The sequence below is a fragment of the Microcaecilia unicolor genome, chromosome 1 (genome assembly GCF_901765095.1).
Source record: "Microcaecilia unicolor chromosome 1, aMicUni1.1, whole genome shotgun sequence".
In the NCBI taxonomy this organism is placed as follows: domain Eukaryota; kingdom Metazoa; phylum Chordata; class Amphibia; order Gymnophiona; family Siphonopidae; genus Microcaecilia; species Microcaecilia unicolor.
In genome coordinates, this window is record NC_044031.1 from 742594783 (window position 1) to 742616670 (window position 21888).

General features: G+C 44.8%; 1 protein-coding gene across 3 annotated transcripts in view; it reads left to right on the plus strand.

The window, feature by feature from the left end:
• NTRK3 (neurotrophic receptor tyrosine kinase 3) overlaps nucleotides 1-21888 on the plus strand; it is a 1282719-nt gene that overhangs the window by 1152487 nt on the left and 108344 nt on the right. For all 3 annotated transcript variants that reach the window (XM_030189707.1, XM_030189709.1, XM_030189708.1), the window contains 2 exons: nucleotides 7950-8080; nucleotides 18792-18964. In XM_030189707.1, coding sequence (XP_030045567.1) covers nucleotides 7950-8080; nucleotides 18792-18964 — 304 coding nt within the window. The remainder of the gene's footprint in view (nucleotides 1-7949; nucleotides 8081-18791; nucleotides 18965-21888) is intronic.

The following is a 21888-nucleotide window of genomic DNA, read 5'->3' on the forward strand; positions in this document are numbered from 1 at the left end:
CAATGTTCAATATCTGCTACAATTATTAAGAACTGGGTTTTGTGTGCCCTTGTGGTTTTTTTTTTTAGGGCTCAGTGACTGATCGCTATTGAGATTGTGCTCTGATGATACACAGAGACTGAAGAAACTGCAATTTAGGGTTTATGTTCAATGTTCTTTGTGGGATTTACATATGTGATCAGGGTATAAGTCTGGTGTGGATGGCAGTGTGAGTGAGTTGCAGGGATACTATTTGGTAATGCTTTTAATGCACTGGTTTGTTTTCACTAATAAAGATTTTGTAATTTATATAGAACAGGAGGACTGTTTCTTGTTAATGTCAAAATTCAGCAGCCAGATTGATAGGTTTGGCATCTAAATATCATTCAATAACTCCCCTACTGATAAGATTTAATTGGTTCACGGTTGAAGTTTGTGTTTTTACTTATACGTTTTGATATGGAGAATTACTTACATATATGTCAGGTTTATCCTTAAGGAATACCAAAGAGAAACTACTGCTGGGAATTCCATCAGCGAAATCCATACACATCTCATAAGGCAATTCATTACCCTGTCAGGCAGCATTAATCGGGAATGCTCTTCCTTTCTCTGTTAGGGAAATTACAGATTATCTTTGTTTAAGAAAACTATGGAAAACTTTTTTTGTTTAGAAAACATATATTAGGCCTGTATTGATCTTAGGGTATCTGATGTTTATTTATTTGTTACATTTGTATCCCACCTTTTCCCACTTATTAGTAGGCTCAAAGTGGCTTACATAGTTCCGGAGAGGTGGTTACAGACTCCGGTGTGAACAAAAACAGTATAGGGGTACTATTACAGTGACAAGTAAAGCAAAGAAGTATCGGTAAATAAGTTGGGGTGATTCGGACAAAATGTTAGGGTGTGATCACGCGTCGGGGTTGAAAACTGTCCGTTTCCTGATTAAAATGGCATATTTCATTATTCGGTGTTTATGTCTGATACTGTGGGGTATGCCTTCTTGAGCAGGTGAGTTTTTAGTTTTTTTCGGAATTCTAGATGATTATTCGTGGATTTCATGTTGTTTTAGTTGGGGTCTTTTAATTGTTGTTCTGCTGATTTTATAATAATTTTTATTTTAATGTCATTCGCAGTTACTGACCAACCCATCCCTGTTTACAAAGCTGCACTAGCAGCTACCAGTATGGTAATACCAACACAGCCCATTCACTTTGAATAGGCTGTGTTGGCACTGCTGCATGGCTTTGTAAACAGGGAAGTAATTGTTTGTAAGCTGCTTCGAGCAGGGACTGTCCTTCTTTGTTAAACTGTACAGCGCTGCGTAACCCTAGTAGCGCTCTAGAAATGTTAAGTAGTAGTAGTAGTCATATTGTTAGCTGCCGTGAACCTGAATGCTAGATGCGGGTTATAAGATCTTTTTAATGTAATGTAATGTTAAAATGCTAGAAGTGTTTCAAGCATCTGTACCCTATTCATCTGACTGCCGTACATTTCTGCAGTTCTATAAGCTGTGCATAAGGGAACTGGGAGGGGAAGAAGAAAGATGACTAAAAAGAGTGACAACACTTGAGGGAGTTTTCCAAGAACTGCATTCTGATTGAGCTGTTGTCTTGTTATCCTACAGCAAAGACAGCAGCTTTTCCAAATGAAATTAAAAACAGTACATAATAATTTTCTTTATAGCTTACTATGCAATACAATACCATATATATTTGTATGTACTGCAATATATCAATACCGATTCAAGGTATGTCACAAAATAAAAGAGATCTAGCTATTGCTAGGAAATACAATTAAAATACTACTACTACTACTTATAATTTCTATAGTGCTACTGGATGTATGCAGCGCTGTACACTTGAACATGAAGAGACAGTCCCTGCTTGACAGAGCTTACAATCTAATTAGGACAAACAGGACAAATAAGAGGAAAATGGAAAAGGTGGGGATGATAAAATAAGGGTACTGAACAAGTGAGTAAGGGTTAGGAGTTAAAAGCAGCATAAAAAAGATGGGTTTTTAGCCTAGATTTGAAGATGGCCAGAGATGGAGCTTGACGTACCTGTTCAGGAAGTCTATTCCAGGCATATGGTGCAGCAAGATAAAAGGAACGGAGTCTGAAGTTAGCGTTGGAGGAGAAGGGTGCAGATAAGAGAGATTTACCCAGTGAACGGAGTTCCCGGGGAGGAATGTAGGGAGAGATGAGAGTGGAGAGGTACTGAGGAGCTGCAGCTTGAATGCACTTATATAGTCAATAAGAGGAGTTTGAACTGTATGCGGAAATGGATAGGGAGCCAGTGAAGTGACTTGAGGAGCGGGCTAATATGAGCATAGTGACACTGGCGGAATATAAGTCGTGCAGCAGAATTTTGAACAGACTGAAGAGGAGAGAGATGGCTAAGTGGGAGACCTGTGAGAAGCAAGTTGCAATTATCTAAGCGAGAGGTGATGATTGTGGATAAGGGTTCTGATAGCGTGTTTATTTTTTTTTATTATTTATTGCATTTGTATCCCACATTTTCCCACCTATTTGCGGGCTCAGTGTGGCTTACAATACATTGTGAATGATGTAAATACAATGTGTTACAGTACGATTATGGGTTACATTGTGAGGAGTTATGGGAAGACAAGTCAAGTCAAAACATCGTTTGGGGCATAGAAACAATGGAATGTTACAATGGGGAGAAGATAGGGTGATAGAACAATAGCAAGAGAACATAAGGGTATAATAATTTTATATGTGGGTGGCGTTTTAATTGTGGTGAAAATACGGGGTAAGAGAATTCAGAAGAGAGTGTATTGATGCATTTCTATTAGTGTGTATGGACTTCATGTGTTTTGATCCTTGCAATAAATTTTCTCAAAGAGATAAATGGCCATTTTTCCTCAATGGAGGAGGGTGAATAGTAGAGTGCCACAAGAATTTGTACTGGCACCAGTGCTATTTCAAATATTTATAAATGATCTGGAAATTGGAACGAAGAGAGAAGTAATTACATTTGAAGATGACACAAAATGATTCAAAGTTGTCAAAACACATGCGGATTGTGAAAAATTGCAGGAAGACCTTAGGAAACCTGAAGACTGGTCTTCCAAATGGAAAATGAAATTTTATGTGGATAAATGCAAAGTGATGCACATTGGAAACAATAATCTGAATCATAGTTACCTGATGCTAAGGTCCACCTTAGGCGTCAACACTCAAGAAAAAGATCTAGGTGTCATTGTAGACAATACGCTGAAATCGTCTGCCCAGTGTACAGTGGTGGCAGCCAAAAAAGCCAATAGAATGCTAGGAATTATTAGGAAAGGAACACAAAATTAGGTCATGAATATTATTATGCCTCTGTATTGTTCCGTGGTTCTACCTCACTAGCGTTCAATTCTGGTTGCTCTATCTCAAAAAATATGTAACAGAATTAGAAAAGGTTCAAAAAAGAGCAACCAAAATGTTACAGGGGATGGAACTCTTCCCATATGAGGAAAGGCTAAAGAGTTTAGGGTTCTTCGGCTTGGAAAAGAGACAGCTGGCATGGGGGAGGAGAATATGATTGAGGTCTATAAAATCCTGAGTAGTATAGAACAGCGTTTCCACTGTATGCAAATTTCTTTCATGCATGCTCCTTGTGGATAGCCTGAAAACCTGACTGACTTGGGAAACATTGGAGTAGAATGGGTAAAAGTGAATCGATTTTTCAGAAAGGAAAGGGTGAATTTTGGTGATATTATAGAGAAAGAAATGACAGGTTTTAGCAGTCTGCTGAATATGTTCAGAGAAGGAGAGAAAGGAGTCGAAGATGACCCCAAGGTTACGAGCTGATGAGACAGGGAGGATGCGAGTGTTATCCACAGAAACAGAGAATGGGGGAAGAGAAGAGGTTGGTTTAGGGGGAAAGATAAGAAGCTCAGTCTTGGTCATGTTTAGTTTCAGATGGCGGTGAGACATCCAGGCGGCAATGTCAGACAGGCAGGCAGGCTGATACTTTGGCCTGAATTCCTGCTGAGAGTTCTGGTGTGGAGAGGTAGATCTGGGAGTCATCAGTGTAAAGATGGTACTGAAAACCATGGGATGAGATCAGAGTACTGAGGGAAGCAGTATAGATAGAGAAAAGAAGAGGTCCCAGGACAGATCCCTGAGGTAAACCAACTGACAGTGGGATAGAAGTGGAGGAGGATCCACCAGAGTATATACTAAATTATGATGGGAGAGATAAGAAGAAAACCAGGAAAGAACAAAGCCCTGAAATCCAAGTGAGGATAGTGTATAAAGGAGTAGGCTGTGACCAACAGTGTCAAAAGCAGCAGATAGATCGAGAAGGGTGAGGATAGAATAGAGGCCTTTGGATCTGGCCAGGAACAGGTCATTGGACACTTTAGCAAGTGGTGTTTCAGTGGAATGAAGGGGTCGAAAGCCAGATTAAAGTGGATCAAGAATAGCTTGAGATGAAAGAAAGTCAAGGCAACGGCGGTTCAAGAATCTTGGATTGGAAAGGGAGGAGGGAGATGGGGCGATAGTTGGAAGGACAGGTAGGGTCCAATGAAGGTTTTTTAAGGAGTGGTGTGACTACGTCTTGTTTGAAGGCATCAGAAACAGTCGCAGTGGAAAGTGAAAGATTGAGGATATGACAGATAAAAGGGATGACAGTAGGAGAGATAGTGTTAAGTAGATGGGTAGGAATATGATCAGAGGAACAGGTAGTTAGTTTCGAGGAGGAAAGAAGATGTGAAGTTTCCTCTTCAGTGATTTCAGAAAAGGAAGAAAAGGAGGCAGGGGTTGGAGGGTTGAGAGAATGGACTAAGGGAAGGAGAGGTGGAGGTGACCTGGTTGAAAATTCAAGTTTAATCTTGTGAACCTTATCATGAAAGTACTCAGCCAGAGTCTGGGGAGAAAGTGAAGAAGGCACTTTGAGGAGAGAGTTCAGTGTGGCAAAGCGATGTTGAGGGTTTTAGCCAAGAGAATTTGTCAACTGGATGAAATAATTCTGTTTGGCAAGTAAAAGAGCAGACTGGAAGGAGGTCAGCAAGAATTTTAAATGTATGAAGTCAGCATGGGCACAGGATTTCAGCCAAAGGCATTCGGCAGAGCAGGCACAGGAACGTAGGTAGCGGATTCTAGAGGTCAGCCAAGGCTGGGGTTTTGTACTCTTTACAGGACGGGGAATGGGAAGAGCAAGAGTATCCAGATGAGAGAATAGTATTATAGGAAGAGACAGCCTCATTGACAGACTTGGATAACATAGTGGTAGAGAAGAGATTTGAAACACTGGAAGACAGAGTAGAAGGGTCAATAGCCTGAAGATTTCTAAATGTGTTGGTTAAGATTGGACGGGACTGGGGAGGAGGGTGTTTAAGTGTAAAAGTTATCAGATGGTGGTCAGAGAGGGGAAGAGCTGAGGCTCAATCCAATCCAATAAAACTTGTTTTAAACAAATACGTTTTCAAATTCTTATGAAAACACAAATAGGGGGAGATACTATATATAGCACCTAAAAAGTCAGCATGGAAATCAATGCTGACTAAGCATATTCTATAATCAGTGTCTAGATTTAGACGCATTGTACAGAATACACTTAGTTGATATTTCTAGGCCCCTGTTACAAAGCGGCAGTAAGCCCTACGCGGGCTTACCACTTGCTAAGAAGGAAGTACTGCCAGGCTACCACAGCAGCCCAGTGTTAATTCCCACCCCCAGGCTGCATTCATATCCAGCGCTACAAAATTATATTTATTTTTGTAGCACTAGTGTGTACCCGGCGGTAATCAGGCAGTGCTGCGTGCTGCCCGATTATCTCCAGATTAGCACGAGAGCCCTTACCGCCACCTCAATGGGTGGTGGTAAGGGTTCCCCCAAAATGGTCGCACAGCAAGTGAAGCACTTACTTCATGGCCATTTCTTTAAAAAGAGAAAGACCTACCTTTTACCCACTGCGGTAAAAGGGGGCCTCGGTGCGCATCAAAAATGCATGCCGATGCCAGCACCGGCCCCCTTTTTCCGCAGTTTGGTAAAAGGGGCCCTCAGTGCCTAAAACTACCCCAATAAAAACTTGGCGTAAATCCCTGTGCGTACATCTAAGTGCACTGGGCCATATTCTATAACTCTGTGTATAAATTTCAGAACACACATACAAAATACCCATTTCCCCATCCATAACCACACTCCTTTTTGACTGTGCCATCAGAAATTAGGCGCACTGCATTACAGAACACACTTAGTGAGTTGTGCATGTAAATTCTAATTGCCAAATAGTGCTCATTATTAAGCCAATTAAATTACGCTTGGATTTCAGCATGGATCTCTAGGCGTGCTATAGAGAATCCAGGGAATAATGTCTTTCAGATCCAACGCTAAATGGGAATGAATTCCCTATAAGAGCAGCTCGATAGAAAAGTCTCAAAGCAGCAAACCGCCTGTGTTTAACAAGAGAAACAGATGGAAAATGTAGACCCAACTGGCTAGTCGTTTGTACAAGTCTGATTCCCTCTGAAAACATCATGAAATGAGTAACATGTCTTGGGGCATATCCAAAAAATGCATCTAAAAACCAATGTGGAAGATGGCCAAAATCAAGCCATTGGAATGTAGGAGGAGCCAGCATTTTTAGTAGGCTGGTCCCCCTGACATTCCAAGACAGCAAAAGGGCACCCTAGGGGGCACTGCAGTGGACTTCATAAAAAGCTCCCAGATACAAATCTCAACATTGCTCCCTTACCTTTTCTGCTGAGCCCCCCAAAACCCACTACCCCCAACTGTACACCACTACCATAGCCCTTACGGGGGTGAAGGGGGCACCTATATATGGGTACAGTGGGTTTCTGGTGAGTTTTGGAGGGCTCACAGTTTCCTCCACAAGTGTAACAGGTAGGGGGAGGTAGGAGTCTGGGTCCACCTGTCTGCAGTGCACTGCACCCACCACTAGACTACTCCAGGGACCTGCATGCTATGCTAATGGATCTGAGTATAAAATCTGAGGTTGGCATAGAGGCTGGCAAGTATTGTTTTTCATCACATTTTTTGGGAGGGGGTTAGTGACCACTGGAGGAATAAGGGGAGGCCACCCCTGATTCCCTCCAGTGGTCATCTGGTTATTTAGGGCACCTTTTTGTGCCTTATTCGTCATAAAAAACAGGTCTAGCTCAGAACGTCTTAGTTTTAGTCCTGGATGGTTTTGTTTTGTTCCATTATGGCTGAAAAACATCTAAGTCTTAGGAATGTCCAAGTCCCGCCCTGAACACGCCTATGACACACGCCCTTGAAATTTGGACGGACTTCTGATGGACTTCATCGAAAAACGTCTAAAAATAGTTTTCGAAAATACTGATTACTTCAAAACTGGCCAGATAATGTTGAGGTGATCAGAAAACACTCAGTAGCACTATCCAGTCAGGGCTGCCGAGAGACTAGGCCGGGCCCGGGGCAAGGCCGCCCCGCCTCCGCCCCCCGCTGCCCCTCCTCTGACCCCTCCGCCCCGCCGCTGCCGCCTCCTCGTCACTCCCCCTGCCGCTGCTGCCCCCCGTCGCTCCCCCCGCCTCTGCAGTCCCCGGTTTCACCTGCCTGCCTCCACGGCTCTGGGCCCCCTGCATTCAAAGCGGCAGTCGCAGATCGCCTCTCTTCTGGCCTTCCCTCCCTGTATCCCGCCCTCGTCTGATGTAACTTCCGGTTTCCGCGAGGGCGGGACACAGGGAGGGAAGGCCAGAAGAGATGCGATCTGTGACTGCCGCTGTGAATGAAGGGGGCCCGGAGCCGAGGAGGCAGGGAGGTGAGACCGGGGACTGCAGCGCTGGCGGCCTGACCCCCCTGCCTCCCCCCTCTCGGCGGCCCTGTATCCAGTTAGAGCCATTGAACATTATCTGGTTAACACTGCTTAATTACATCCACCGGAATAGATCAACATATGCTTCTACTTTCCTAAATACATTTTCTGAAGTAAGATTTCTTGGTTTTGTCTTTTTTTGTTTTCTCACAGATGTCCAACACATCAAGAGGAGAGACATAGTCCTGAAAAGAGAACTGGGAGAGGGTGCATTTGGAAAAGTGTTCTTAGCTGAATGCTACAACTTGAGTCCCACCAAGGAAAAGATGCTCGTTGCAGTGAAAGTAAGAGACTAGCGTTTGAAAATTTGTAATTTTATACAGGGAACCTATGTGGGAAAGGCACATAGGTTCATTAATTAACACCTATTTCATAAAAAACAAAATATGCTCATATGCTTTTATAAAATAGCCTACTTGGAAACTCTGACACGAAATTACACCTGCTCTAAAGTGAAAGGAATTTTTTTTTCTTGTATGTTGTGTTAGAAATTAGGGTACGTGTATGCATTTTATAAAATGCACACATAAGTGTCTGTCTCATCGATGCCGCTCATTCTCTCTCCTCAGAAACGCCAACACATGTATCTCATAAAAATAGGTGCTTTACTTTATAGGGGTATGAAGTCAGACCGGCCGATATTTAAACGGCCAGGAACGACTAACTGCCGATATTCAGTTAAGTTGAAAAAGGCCAAAAAAACACCTGGATATTCAATGCCAGTCACCAAAAAACAGCCTGGCACTGAATATCTGGGTACCAAATACAGAAGAAACCTGTCTTCGCAAAAACAACAATAAACAAAAACAGCGAAGATGACACTAAATACCAATAAAGTGAAAAAATGGAAAGGAAGATGAAAACAGGAAAAAACATAAAAATTGTGACAAGGAAAAAAAATTCCAAAAATATACACATAAAAATAAAAAAATAAAAAAATGAAACACAAAATGTGTGTATAAACAAAGTTAAAAATCAGGAAAAGACGACACAAGAATGATGCAAAAAATAAAAAATTGATTAAAATAATATAATTTATTAAGGTGATATGACTCGACACAGCTGTGTTTCGGCCAAACCGGCCTGCATCAGGAGTCTGTTACACCGGTGAACGCCAGTAGCTTTGAAACTCTGCTCCATAAGATATAGCTACACTTTTCACAACAGAATTCTTCATTACGATTGTTACTAAACTACGCACACAGCCTTTTTAAAGGTAGAGTGTTACTGAATAACATTTTATTGAATTCCTTACAAGAATTTACATTGCCAGAGAACATACACATGGTGTAACAGACTCCTGATGCAGGCCGGTTTGGCCAAAACACAGCTGTGTCGAGTCATATCACCTTAATAAATTATATTATTTTAATCAATTTTTTATTTTTTGCATCATTCTTGTGTCGTCTTTTCCTGATTTTTAACTTTGTTTATACACACATTTTGTGTTTCATTTTTTTATTTTTTTATTTTTATGTGTATATTTTTGGAATTTTTTTTCCTTGTCACAATTTTTATGTTTTTTCCTGTTTTCATCTTCCTTTCCATTTTTTCACTTTATTGGTATTTAGTGTCATCTTCGCTGTTTTTGTTTACTGAATATCTGGGACCTAAAGAAGAATCCACGTACGTGTAGAACTCGGTAGATCCCACGAAACAGAAAACAGTGACAAAAAAGTGGGAATGTGAACCAGGCTTGACCAAAGAACTGGAACCAAAGAAAATTTAATATTTATTAAACAGTATTTATTGGTGTTACATTAAAATGACTCGACACAACGTTGTGTTTCGGCCAATGTTGACAGTGTCGCTCATACTGGTATAAAGAAGTTGAGATAATCTTTTCTCAACATTTTCAAGGTCTTGTTAGTAAATTCCAATATTTGGACAAGACTTTTCCTAGAGAACCAACAGCACTTTGCCATACAGGGACTCCTGAGGCAGGCCTGAGTGGGCGAAACACGACTCGTGTCCAGTTTTTAAGAATAAACTCTTGCTGTGAACTTTTTCTGAGTCCAGTAGAAGTTTGTTTGGCATCATCCATCTTGTCGCCTTCGCTGTGTTCTACTCTTGGTTTTTCCATTGTGGAGGTCTGCTTTCTTCTGTGCTTACCGTGCGCATAGATTTAGGCACTGAAATATCAACTAAGCGTATTCTGTAATCGGCGCCTAAATGTAGGCAGTGGCTTAGCCAGACCTGACATTTTGGGTGGGCCCAGAGCTGGCATGGGTGGGCACTATGTATATGGGCATGGGTGGTGTTTCTTGGCATGCACTTGATGATGGATTCTGGATGGTCTGCCCAATGGCTGCCCTGCATCAGTATAGGCCACATGCATACTTGGTGAAAAAAGCAGTGTGTTTGAATGTGGTTGCGTTGTGCCATGTCAGACTTGGGTCCATCCCCATGGCCGGCATTGGCCCATTCCCTTCTGTGCCTTGCCCTCTCCTCCCCGCCCATCCATCCCATGGCTAGGCATGAGCCCTGCCTTGCCCCCCCCCACCACTCCTCTTGTAGCCTGGTGTCAGCCTTGTCCTGCTCCCTGTCCACCCCCCATGGTCTGGCGTCCCCCCCCCCCCCCCCGGGACACCAGCACTAAATATAAAGCTTTTTTTATGTCCTGGGCACTGCAGGGCCCGCCTCCACCCGGAGACCTGCCTACATTGAATTTGCAGCATTTTTTTTTAGCCTGGGCAATGCAGAAACCACCCCAACCCAAAAACCCACCAACATTTACAACCTTTTTAAAACTTTAACCTGGGCACTACTAAAATGTATTGTTGGTGGGTTTCTGGGTGTGGGTGGGCTCTTCACTGTCTGGGGCAAGGTGGAGGTATATTTGGACTCTTCACTGGTTTTTTTTTGCTCTAGGCGGTGAAGAGCCCACCCCCACTGGGAGGCCACCGCCGGCCAGCATTGCACTGTACACAACATTAAAATTAAAACATTTTATTTGTTTTACTTTTACCTGGACAGCTTGGCTTGCATCATGTGGTGGCAGTGCGGACTCAGAGGGCACCGTGCTCCGTTCTGTGTGTGGCTGTGTGCTGGATCCTATGCCTACTGGGGCCGAAGGAAGTGCTGAGGGTGGCCTGGGGGGGGAGGGGGGCAAGAGAAGGCTGTTGTTGCTCTGGCGGGGACATCACACAGTGGAGGAGCTGCGACGCTGGCGGCAGTCGACAGATTTTCCCCTGCTGCACTGTGGCATTGGCGAGCGCGCGGGGGAGGGGCGAGGCGGGCGCGGCGGCGGAGTTCAGCGTGAAGATGGTCAGACGTCATGGTGGGCGGGCGGGGGAGTGGTGTCGTTTGACTGGCCAGGTCTGCCGAGTGCCGATTTCCAGGTCAGGAAAGGGGACCCGATATAGAAGGGTTAGTCTGGTGGGAGGAGGTCTGGAGCGCTGCCGGCTGCTGAAGGGCTGCACGTCATGGAGGCTCAGCTGAGCTGTGGCGGAGAGGCACCGGGGTACACATCCTGTCAGGGCAACTGGGTGGGCCTGAGCATAGTTTGGGTGGGCCTGGGCCCACCCAGGCCCACCCGTAGCTACGCCCCTGAATGTAGGTGCTGATTATAGAATACTAGTAAAAAAGGCCCATTTCTGACAGAAATGAAATGTACGCTAGCAAGGTTTTGCTTGGAGTGTGTATGTTTGGCACAGTGTGTTTGACAGTGACTGTGTGTGAGAGAGAAAGAGTGAATGTGCGTGTGTGTGTGTGTGACAGAGAGAGAGTGAGACTGTCTCCTCTGTCCCCTGCCCCCCTCCAGCCATTCAATGATTCTTCTCTCTCCCCTGCCCCCCCCTGTAGCCACCCAGGGATTCTCCTCTCTCCCCTGCCCCCCTCCAGCCACCCAGCGATTCTCTTCTTTCCCCTGCCCTCCTCTCCAGCCACCCACCGATTCTCCTATGTCCCCGCCCCTGCTGCCACGCCCCCCGAGGTCACCACCGCTCCCCCAACCCCCCCATGTCGCCGCAGCCATTGCTCCCCCCTCCACCCCTCCAGGTCACCGCCGCTGCTCCCCCCTCTCCATCCGCCCAGCCACTTTCCCTCCAGGCCCGCCCAGCCACCCACCCACCCAACAGACCTGCCAAGTCTCCAGCAACACAGGCACCAGCTCCAATTTCTGGCCATTGCTGCTTCTCCTGTTCAGCAGCAGCGGCCGCTACAAAAACACCATCAGCTGTTTTTATGAAGCAAGCACGGCACCACAGGCAGCCATCAGGATTGGCTGATGGCTCTGCAGGCGCTCCTCTCGCCTCTCACGTCGCTGCGCTCCTCCGGGGTCGTCCTCCAGGGGCAGTGACTTGAAAGGCGAGAGGAGCGGCTGCAGAGCCAACAGCAAATCCTGATGGCTGCCTGTGGTGCCGTGCTTGCTTCGTAAATACAGCTGATGGTGTTTTTGTAGCGGCCGCTGCTGCTGAAGTAGCAGTGACCACAAATCAGAGCTGGTGCCGCCTGTGTTGCTGGAGACTTGGCAGGTCTGTTGTGTGAGTGGGCGGGCCTGGAAAGAAAGTGGCTGTGTGGACGGAGAGGGGGGAGCGGCGGTGGCGACCTGGGGGGGTGGAGGGGGGGAGCAGTGGTTGCAGCGACCTCGGGGTGGGGTATGGAGGGAGGGGAGCTGTGGGGACCTTGGGGGGGGGGGGGTGGAGGGGTGAGCGGCGGCGACCTTGGGAGGGGTGTGGCGGCAGGGGCAGGCTCCTGCAACGTTCCAATGTTTCTCACTGTGTTCGTGACGTCAGGAGATGGTTACGATCCCAGTGAGACACATTCGAACGTTGAAGGAGCAAATTATTATATTAGATGCTTAATCAGCACTGATTTTAGTGCCAGTTTTTTTAGGCACCATATATAGAATCTCTCCCTCAACTGTCGTCACAGGGAAGGACGTCCTCAACTGCCGTCACAGGGAAGGACGCCCTCAACTGCCGTTGCAGGAAAGGATGTCCTCAACTGCCGTTGCTTCCCCTCCTTAGGAAGGAAATTGTGTGCAAATGAGCTAACAGCGAGCAGCTCATTTGCATGCAATTTCCTTCATGCATACCCGTTCCTTTCCGGATCAGTAAGGGAAGGGTTTTTTCCATTTAGTTAGTGGGACCAGTGCACTACAAATGCTGGCTCCTCCCATGACCAAATGGCTTGGATTTGGTCGTTTCTGAGATGGGCGTCCTTGGTTTCCATTATCGCCAAAAACCGGGGACGACCATCTCTAAGGTCGACCTAAATTTCATGATTTGGGCGTCCCTGACCATATTATCGAAACAAAAGATGGACATCCATCTTGTTTCGATAATACGGGTTGCCCCGCCTCTTTACGGGGCCGTCCTTAGAGATGGGCGCCCTTAGAGATGGGCACCCCCGTTCGATTATCCCACTCCACGCGGCTTAGTAAAAGGGTCCCTATGCGTATTCTGTAACAATGTGCACCAAACTTCTAACATGTGAAGGTAAAAAGGGGTGTGGTTATGGGCAGGGAAATTGGCATTTTGTGGATGTTCCGAAATTTACGTGCCTACTTACAGAATATGGCCCAGAACGCTTAAATAAATGCACCAGGATTTACGCCACACTTTTGTTGGTGTAAATGGATGCGCATAGATTTAGGAGCTGCAATAACAACTAAGTGTATTCTATAACTAAAGCCTACATCTAGGCACCGATTATAGAATACGCATAGTCGGCACTGATTTCAGTGCCAAATCTTTTAGGCACCATGTATACAATCACCCCCAATATGACTAAAGTTTTGTAAGATAGGGGTGTGCGCTGGAAAACATTCTGGTTATTTTTTGTTACATTTGTTTTTTTTCCCCACAATTTTCATTGATGTTTTTTCAGTTTATTTCACACTTTCATAATAAATGTTTTTAGCATGCATTAGATGGTTTTAACATATGTAAGTTATTGTATACAAATTTTAATTTCAAGTTAACACACGATCCTCTAATTATATGCGTACCACATTTTACATCTGTGCTAATGAACCAAATATATGCTAATGAATGCACATTCCTGAAGCTTTGTGTTCCACATTGTATGTACTTTAAGCCACTTTGAGAGGAGATATTCCCAGAGGTCTGTTTATGGCATTTATTAAATCTTTGCACGTATACGTTTCCAGCAAAAATCTACCTGTAGACAAAACTAATGCACATTACTATGAATATTTTATTCTCACAACAAGTTTGAAAGTGTAGTCACATGTACCAGTATGCATTCAGATTGAGAATTGGTGCCGTTTCCATGGTAAAAAAGAATGCATGGTCTTTGTGCCATAACAGGCAGTGTGAAAATTACCGTTATGTGTTTCAAGCTCTGTAATTGCAATCATTTTTATAATTTCATTGCATAATATATATTGTACAATACAAGCTCAATTTTGCATTAGATCCTCTAAGTTGAAAAATGAATACCTAAGTCAAGATATTCACAATTTGCACTGTCTTTAAGAAAAGTCTCACTGAATGCAAAGTCCTTTGAAAAAAACTCGTAAGACTGTGGGAAAAAATATATTCATGGCTGGAGCATCTCTGTTTGTTTTCTCCTCCTACGTGAGTTAACATTATGGCCATTTCTTGGAATTTGTATGTTTAATTTTGTGCGAATTCATAAATGAACACGCCCTCAAAATAGCTACTCAAGAGGTTTAACTGTTCCTGCCATTGGGTCGTTATTAGAACCCCCTTCTGTTTTCACCAATGCATTTTTAAGACTTATGGTACCATTAATCCCCTCATATACCAGAGACAGCAACCATATCATTAACATTCTTCGGGATATCAAATTACTCAACAAAGAGGTTCTTTTGGTTACATTGGACGTATAATCATTATACACTAATATTCCCCAAAACAAAGCCTTAGACGTAATAAGATCTGCTCTAACCAAGAGAACGGAGGATCAGAGAGTCCCTACGGAATACATTGTCGAATCAGCATCCTTAGCACTCAAAGAAAACTATTTTTATTTTGAAGGCAACTTTTATAAACAAATTAAAGGCACAGCTCTGGAACAAGGGATTTAAGATAAAGTTAAGAGGGAATAGTCTTAGGAGTAATCTAAGAAAGTATTATTTCACGGAAAGGGTGGTGGAAGCGTGGAATAGCCTCCTGGTGGAGGTTGTGGAGTCGAGGACATAAGTACATAAGTATTGCCATACTGGGAAAGACCAAAGGTCCATCGAGCAAGGGGGGGGGGCGGTCCGCCCCGGGTGCATGCCGCTGGGGGGGGGGGGGGGTGCCGCGCGCCTGTCGGCTCTTCGTTTTCATGCTCCCTTTGCCCCGGAACAGGTTCCGGGGCAGAGGGAGCATGAAACCGAAGAGCCGGCAGTCGCGTGGCACCCCCCCAGCGGCGTGCACCCGGGGTGGGGTTCTTTCGCCAGGGGATCGGGGAATTTTTCACCGGTTGGGGGGGCATCGCGCTGTTCTGGGGAGGCGCTGCACCCGGGGGGGCGGGGCCCATCTGCGATCCACCCCGGGTGTCAGCCCCCCTAGGAATGCCACTGCCATCAAGCCCAGCATCCTGTTTCTAACAGTGGCCAATCCAAGTCGCAAATACCCGGCAAGATCCCAAATATGTACAAAACATTTTATACTGCTTATCCCAGAAATTTGTCAGAATTTAAAAAGGCATGAGATAAGCATGTGGGATCTCTTAGGAAAAGTAAGAGTTAGGGGTTACAGAGGATGGGCAGACTGGATGGGCCATACGGCCTTTATCTGCCGCCATGTTTCTCTGTTTCTATACAATCTCTGTAAACACCAGTATTTTCATGTTCAGATGAGAATAGCACTTTCCTTGACCAATGGGGGTCTAATCAGCAGCGCTCAAGTAAGCCTTTTTCTACAAGTGCAGCAGATGTTATCCTTCCAAGCCACATTTGTGAATACTTACTTCAGCACCTCCCATAAATCAAAAACCGTGATGATTTTTTCCCCTCTATTTTTCCATTATCTTGCAGAAATGGCAGTATATTAAACTTAAAATTCATTGTTCCTTGAAATATCACATCAAGACTTAAAATTAGAAAAGGGAAAAAAAGCTATTTTCTTGAAAGATGTTGGATCAACATTATGAAGATATTAAATGACTAAAATTAATAGGCTGAACAAGATAAGGATGGATGCTTTCCCATCTGCACAAAGCTGCTATCATCCATCTAAATATTCCTGGTCAGATTTTATTCTTGAGGCTAGGTAATTAAAATAGAATTGAACCATGTGTTGATTGAGAGAAAATCTTTGTACCTAAAAGTACAGAAAGTTGCATATTTGGTTCTAGGAAAATCACTTTTGTAGTTTTTATTCACTTTTTTATACCAAAGCAAAACAGTCATCACTTTTTGTGAGAAAGTAAAAAAAAAAACCTTCTTTGTCTTATGTAGTTTTCTATTTCAAATATTTCTATCGTTATTAATTGAAGGTTCTTATGTGCTTGTAGTTTAGCAATGCACAATCCTACATAAGACATATGACTCTGATTGGCAGGTATACAAACAAAAAAAGCAACACTGGGCCTTCAAGACTGGGCCAATTAAAATTCTTTATTAGTGACCCGACACGGGCCGTGTTTCGGCGCTAGACAGCGCCTGCTTCAGGGGCTCTATGCTTTCCGCTTTCATGCGGACGAAAGGGCTCATAGAGCTGCAGTTTCGCTAGTGCGACGGACGGCGATTTTTCTACTACATATACTGGGGCACTGAACTTATTCTGTGTAAACCTGACTGTGCCCTCCTGTTGACCCCTGAAGCAGGCGCTGTCTAGTGCCGAAACACGGTCCGTGTCGGGTCACTAATAAAGAATTTTAATTGTCCCATTGAAAACTGTTGATGATACGTTTGTTGATTGTATTGCTTCAATATCCTCTTCTTTGAGAGTGTGCTATGTCACATCAGCTATGTGCGTACAATGATGTATTTTTCAGAGTGTCATCAATAAAAATGTTAATTGTCCAAGTCTTGAAGGCCTGTGTTCCTTTTTTTGTTAGTATACTTTCTGTGTATGCTGTATTACCCTCTCTATTTGCGCGCTACTCTGATTGGCAGGTACAATATATCAGCTGTTTAGGCTTACTGAGAGTGTATTGTAAACCACTTAGCTTTCAATTGTCCAATTTCTAGGTCGATGTCATCCAATTATAGTGCCTCTGTCTCTATGTGTTTAGCATCACACGTTTCTAGTGCTGTCCGTTGCCCTCTTTTCCCTTCTGCCTCCAGGCCGACGTTGGCCAGCGTTTCGCACTGCTGCTTCAGGGTCCTCGGCAGCAGGGTTAATGCTGGGCTCACCACAGGGTTACAGAGCGTCGTGTTTACAATACACTCTCCGTAAGCCTAAACAGCTGATATATTGTACCTGCCAATCAGAGTCATATGTCTTATGTAGGATTGTGCATTGCTAAACTACAAGCACATAAGAATGTTGGGTGTTATTAGGAAGGGTATGGAGTCCAGGTGTGCGGATGTTATAATGCCGTTGTATCGCTCCATGGTGCGACCGCACCTGGAGTATTGTGTTCAGTACTGGTCTCCGTATCTCAAAAAAGATATAGTAGAACTGGAAAAGGTACAGCGAAGGGCGACGAAAATGATAGTGGGGATGGGACGACTTTCCTATGAAGAGAGGCTGAGAAGGCTAGGGCTTTTCAGCTTGGAGAAGAGACGGCTGAGGGGAGATATGATAGAAGTGTATAAAATAATGAGTGGAATGGATCGGGTGGATGTGAAGCGACTGTTCACGCTATCCAAAAATACTAGGACTAGAGGGCATGAGTTGAAGGTACAGTGTGGTAAATTTAAAACGAATCGGAGAAAATTTTTCTTCACCCAACGTGTAATTAGACTCTGGAATTCGTTGCCGGAGAACGTGGTATGGGCGGTTAGCTTGACGGAGTTTAAAAAGGGGTTAGATAGATTCCTAAAGGACAAGTCCATAGACCGCTATTAAATGGACTTGGAAAAATTCCGCATTTTTAGGTATAACTTGTCTGGAATGTTTTTACGTTTGGGGAGCGTGCCAGGTGCCCTTGACCTGGATTGGCCACTGTCGGTGACAGGATGCTGGGCTAGATGGACCTTTGGTCTTTCCCAGTATGGCACTACTTATGTACTTATGTACTTCAATTAATAACGATAGAAATATTTGAAATAGAAAACCACATAAGACAAAGAAGGGTTTTCTGGCCAATGATGAAGACAGGATCAATAAGATCCGTTTAGCTCATTTGAATAAAATACGTCAAAGAGCTTTTGAGGCCTTTTCCTTCCAGAAAGTAAGGAATATTATATGATTTTGGTAGATACACATTAAGTAGTGGGACATATCATAATTGTAGTTATCTAGCGATTCGAGTTTCCCCACACCCATCAAATCCGTAAAGTAAAAAAAAAACCCCACAAAAACACCTAATGGAAAAGCATAATCTTAAAACAACAAATCTGGGGGTCCATTTACTAAGGTGCGCCAAAACGTGGCCTGCGCTGGTGTAGACATGTGTATTGGGCACGCAGAGGTCCATGTTTCTGCGCACCTGCAAAAAAAAGGCCTTTTTGGGGGGGATGAAAATGGATGTGTGGCACAATGAAAAGTGTCGCGCGTCCATTTTCAGCCTGAGACCTTACCGACACCCATTCACTTAGCAGTAAGGTCTCATGCGCTAACCCGGGCGGTAATCATTAGTGCACATATAATGCCGAATACCGCCCCGTTAGCACCACACACCGGAAATTTGCTGGCGCGCATAGTGGGCATGCTTAGAAAATGAAATTACCGCCAAGGCCATGCTGTAGTCGGGTGGTAGCTCTGTATTGTCATGCACTGGGCACGCGTAGGCAGCTACATGGCTTAGTAAAAGGGCACCTTGGATGCTTTTAAGTCAATTGTGCAGCCTGTATACTGTAATAAACACAATATCTCGATCTACTTCATCTACTCCTGCAAAGTTCTTCACCTTTTCCTTGATTCATCAGATTTCTTTCACTGCATAAACTCTGTCAACCTGTTTCAGGCTTTGAAAGATCCGACTCTGGCTGCCTGCAAAGATTTTCAGAGGGAGGCCGAACTCCTCACCAACCTGCAGCATGACCACATTGTTAAGTTCTATGGCGTCTGTGCAGATGGAGACCCGCTCATCATGGTCTTTGAATATATGAAGCACGGGGATCTTAATAAGTTTCTGAGGTAAGCAATACAAATGCACTCAAAGCAGAACATGGGAATTGTCACCAAAGTCTGCAACAGTTAACGGTTAACTTTTATCACAAAGAGGAACCCAAACAAAACAAAGAAAATAAAATGAGATGATCCGTTTTACATCCCAGGGTTTAATAGAGGTCATGGACAGAGCTGCCGAGAGCCGGGGCCGGGCCCGGGACAAGACCGCCCCCGGGCCCCCCCCCACCCAAAGTCGCCGGGCCCCCCCTCCACCCGAGGTCGCGTCACGCCCCTCCCCACCCAAAGTCACCGGGCCCCCACTCCACCCGCTGCCGGGCCCTCCGAACTAACCTGAAGCGCCTTCACGTTCGCATCGCAGCAAGCAGCAGCAGCATCAGCAGGACAGACCTCTCCTTCCTTCCGTGCCCCGCCCTCGTGGACGTTACATCAGGCGAGGGCGGGACACGGAAGGAAGGAGTGGCCTGCCCTGCTGCTGCTGCTGCTTGCTGCGATGCGAACGTGAAGGCGCTTCAGGTTAGTTCCGGGAGCTAAGGAGGGCGGGCCGGACTGCAGCGGCACCGGGCCCCCCCCCCCCCCCCCGGAGACCCGGGCCCGGGGACTTTTGTCCCCCCTGTCCCCCCCTCTTGGCGGCCCTGGTCATGGATTTGATATACTGCCTTTCAGTGGCACCACCAAAGTGGTTTACATATATTATGTGGGACTAACAATACATTTTTTGATTAGCTTTCGAAGGCAATACCTTTTTTCTTCCTTTTTTTTTGTTTTGTTTTGTTTCTATTCATCAACTATAAAATTAGACTAACATGGCTATTGGGCATCTATCAATTCTTCCTCGCCCCTCCATACCTTTTAAACAGTTCAGTTCTTTGTCGTAGTGGGCAGCAGACTCATACCTACTACTCGCACCGGCCCCAGGCCTTCCCTCTGACACGACTTCCTGTTTCCACATAGGTGGGACCAGGAAGTTGTGTCAGAGAGAAGACTCAGGGCTGGTGTGAGCAGAGGGTATGAGTCTGCTGCATGCTGCTGATGAAAAACTGAAGGGTTTAAAAAATATGGGTCTGGGGGAGAGTTGAGAAGTGCCCGATTGCCTGGAGGAGTGATAGATGCTAGGAGTCTTCAGCTGGTGAAGCAAGGGGAGCCCCGCCAGCCACATCAGAGATGTGGCACTGCTGGATGGGTGTGCATTTATAGTGAATTTTAACTGTCAGACCCTCGACCATTCTTCTAACGTTTGGAGATCCCTTCTTATTGTTTCTACTCCCTCCAGGGTATCCACCCTATTGGCTATTTTCGTGTCATCCGCAAAAGGCAAACCTTTACTTGCAACCCTTCAGCAGTATCTCCTACAAATATATTAAACAGAATAGGCCCCAGCACTGACCCCTAAGGAACTCCACTGCTCACCTTCCTTTTCTCCGAGCAGATTCCATTTATCACCACCCTCTGCCACCTGTCAGTCAACCAGTTTCCTATCCAGTTCACCACTTGCGATCCTAAGTTCAACCCTTTCAGTTTATTCACGAGTCTTCTGTGAGGGACCACATGAAAGGCTTTGCTGAAATCCAAGTAGATTACATCTAGTGCACATCCTCCATCCAGTTCTTGGTCACCCAGTCAAAGAACTCAATAAGATTCATTTGGCAGGATTTTCCTTTGGTAAAGCCATGTTGCCTGGGGCCCTGTAACCCATTGGCTTCTAGAAAGTTAACTATACTTTCTTTCAGCAGCGACTCCATCATTTTTCCTATCACCGACATGAGACTTACCGGTCTGTAGTTTTCCACTTCTTCCCTGTCTCCACTTTTGTGGAGAGGGACCACATCCGCTGGTCTCCAATCTCATGGTACCTCTACCGTCTCTAAAGATCTATTAAATAAATCTTTAAGAGGCCCCGCCAGGACCACTCTGAGCTCGCTCAGTATCCTGGGATGTATCCCATCCAGACCCATAGCGTTGTCCACTTTCAGATTCTCAAGCTGTTTATAAACTTTTTCTTCCTTAAACGGTGCAGTATCCACAACATTCCAAGTTGTTCTCTCAGCAGCCAACCTCGGTCCTTCTCCAGGATTTTCCTCCGTGAACACCAAAGAGAAATAACTGTTTAGCATGTTCACTTTATCTTCATCACTCTCCACATAGCCATTCTCATTATCTTTCAGTCTCACAATTCCATTCCTATCTTTTCTCCTTTCGCTAATATATCTGAAAAAGGTCTTGTCACCTCTCTTTACATCTTTAACCATTTTTTCTTCCACTCACGCTTTCGCTAGCCATAATTCCCTCTTCACTTCTTTGAGTTTAATCTGATAATCTTTTCTGTGATCCTCTCGTTGCGTTCTTTTGTATTTCTTAAGCCTCTTTTGCTCTTATTTTTTCAGCTACCTGTTTGGAGAAACATGTAGGCTTCCTGCTTCTCTTGTTTTGTTTACTTTCCTTGCATAAAGATCAGTTGCCATATTTATAGCAGCCTTTAGCTTAGACCACTGTTTTTCCATCTCTTACGCCTTCCCATGCCAACAGCTTCTTCTTCAGGTATTCCCCCATTTTATCAAAATCAGTACGTCTGAAATCCAGTACTTTGAGTTTTGTGTGTCCACACTCTGCCTTCACCCTTATATCAAACCATACGGTGTGATGATCACTATTACATACGTGAGCACCCACCTGGATATTGGAAACACTTCCTCCATTAGTGAGCACTAGATTCAGCATCGACCCTTCCCTTGTGGGTTCCATCACCATTTGTCTGAGCAAGGCTCTTTGACAGGCATCCACAATCTCCCTACTTCTTCCCGATTCCACAGACAGGACATTCCAATCCATGTCTCACAGATTGAAATCTCCCAACAGTAGCACCTCCCTTTCATACCAATCTTTTGAATATCTCCTATCAGATTCTTGTCTAACTTCTCCGTTTGTGGATACAG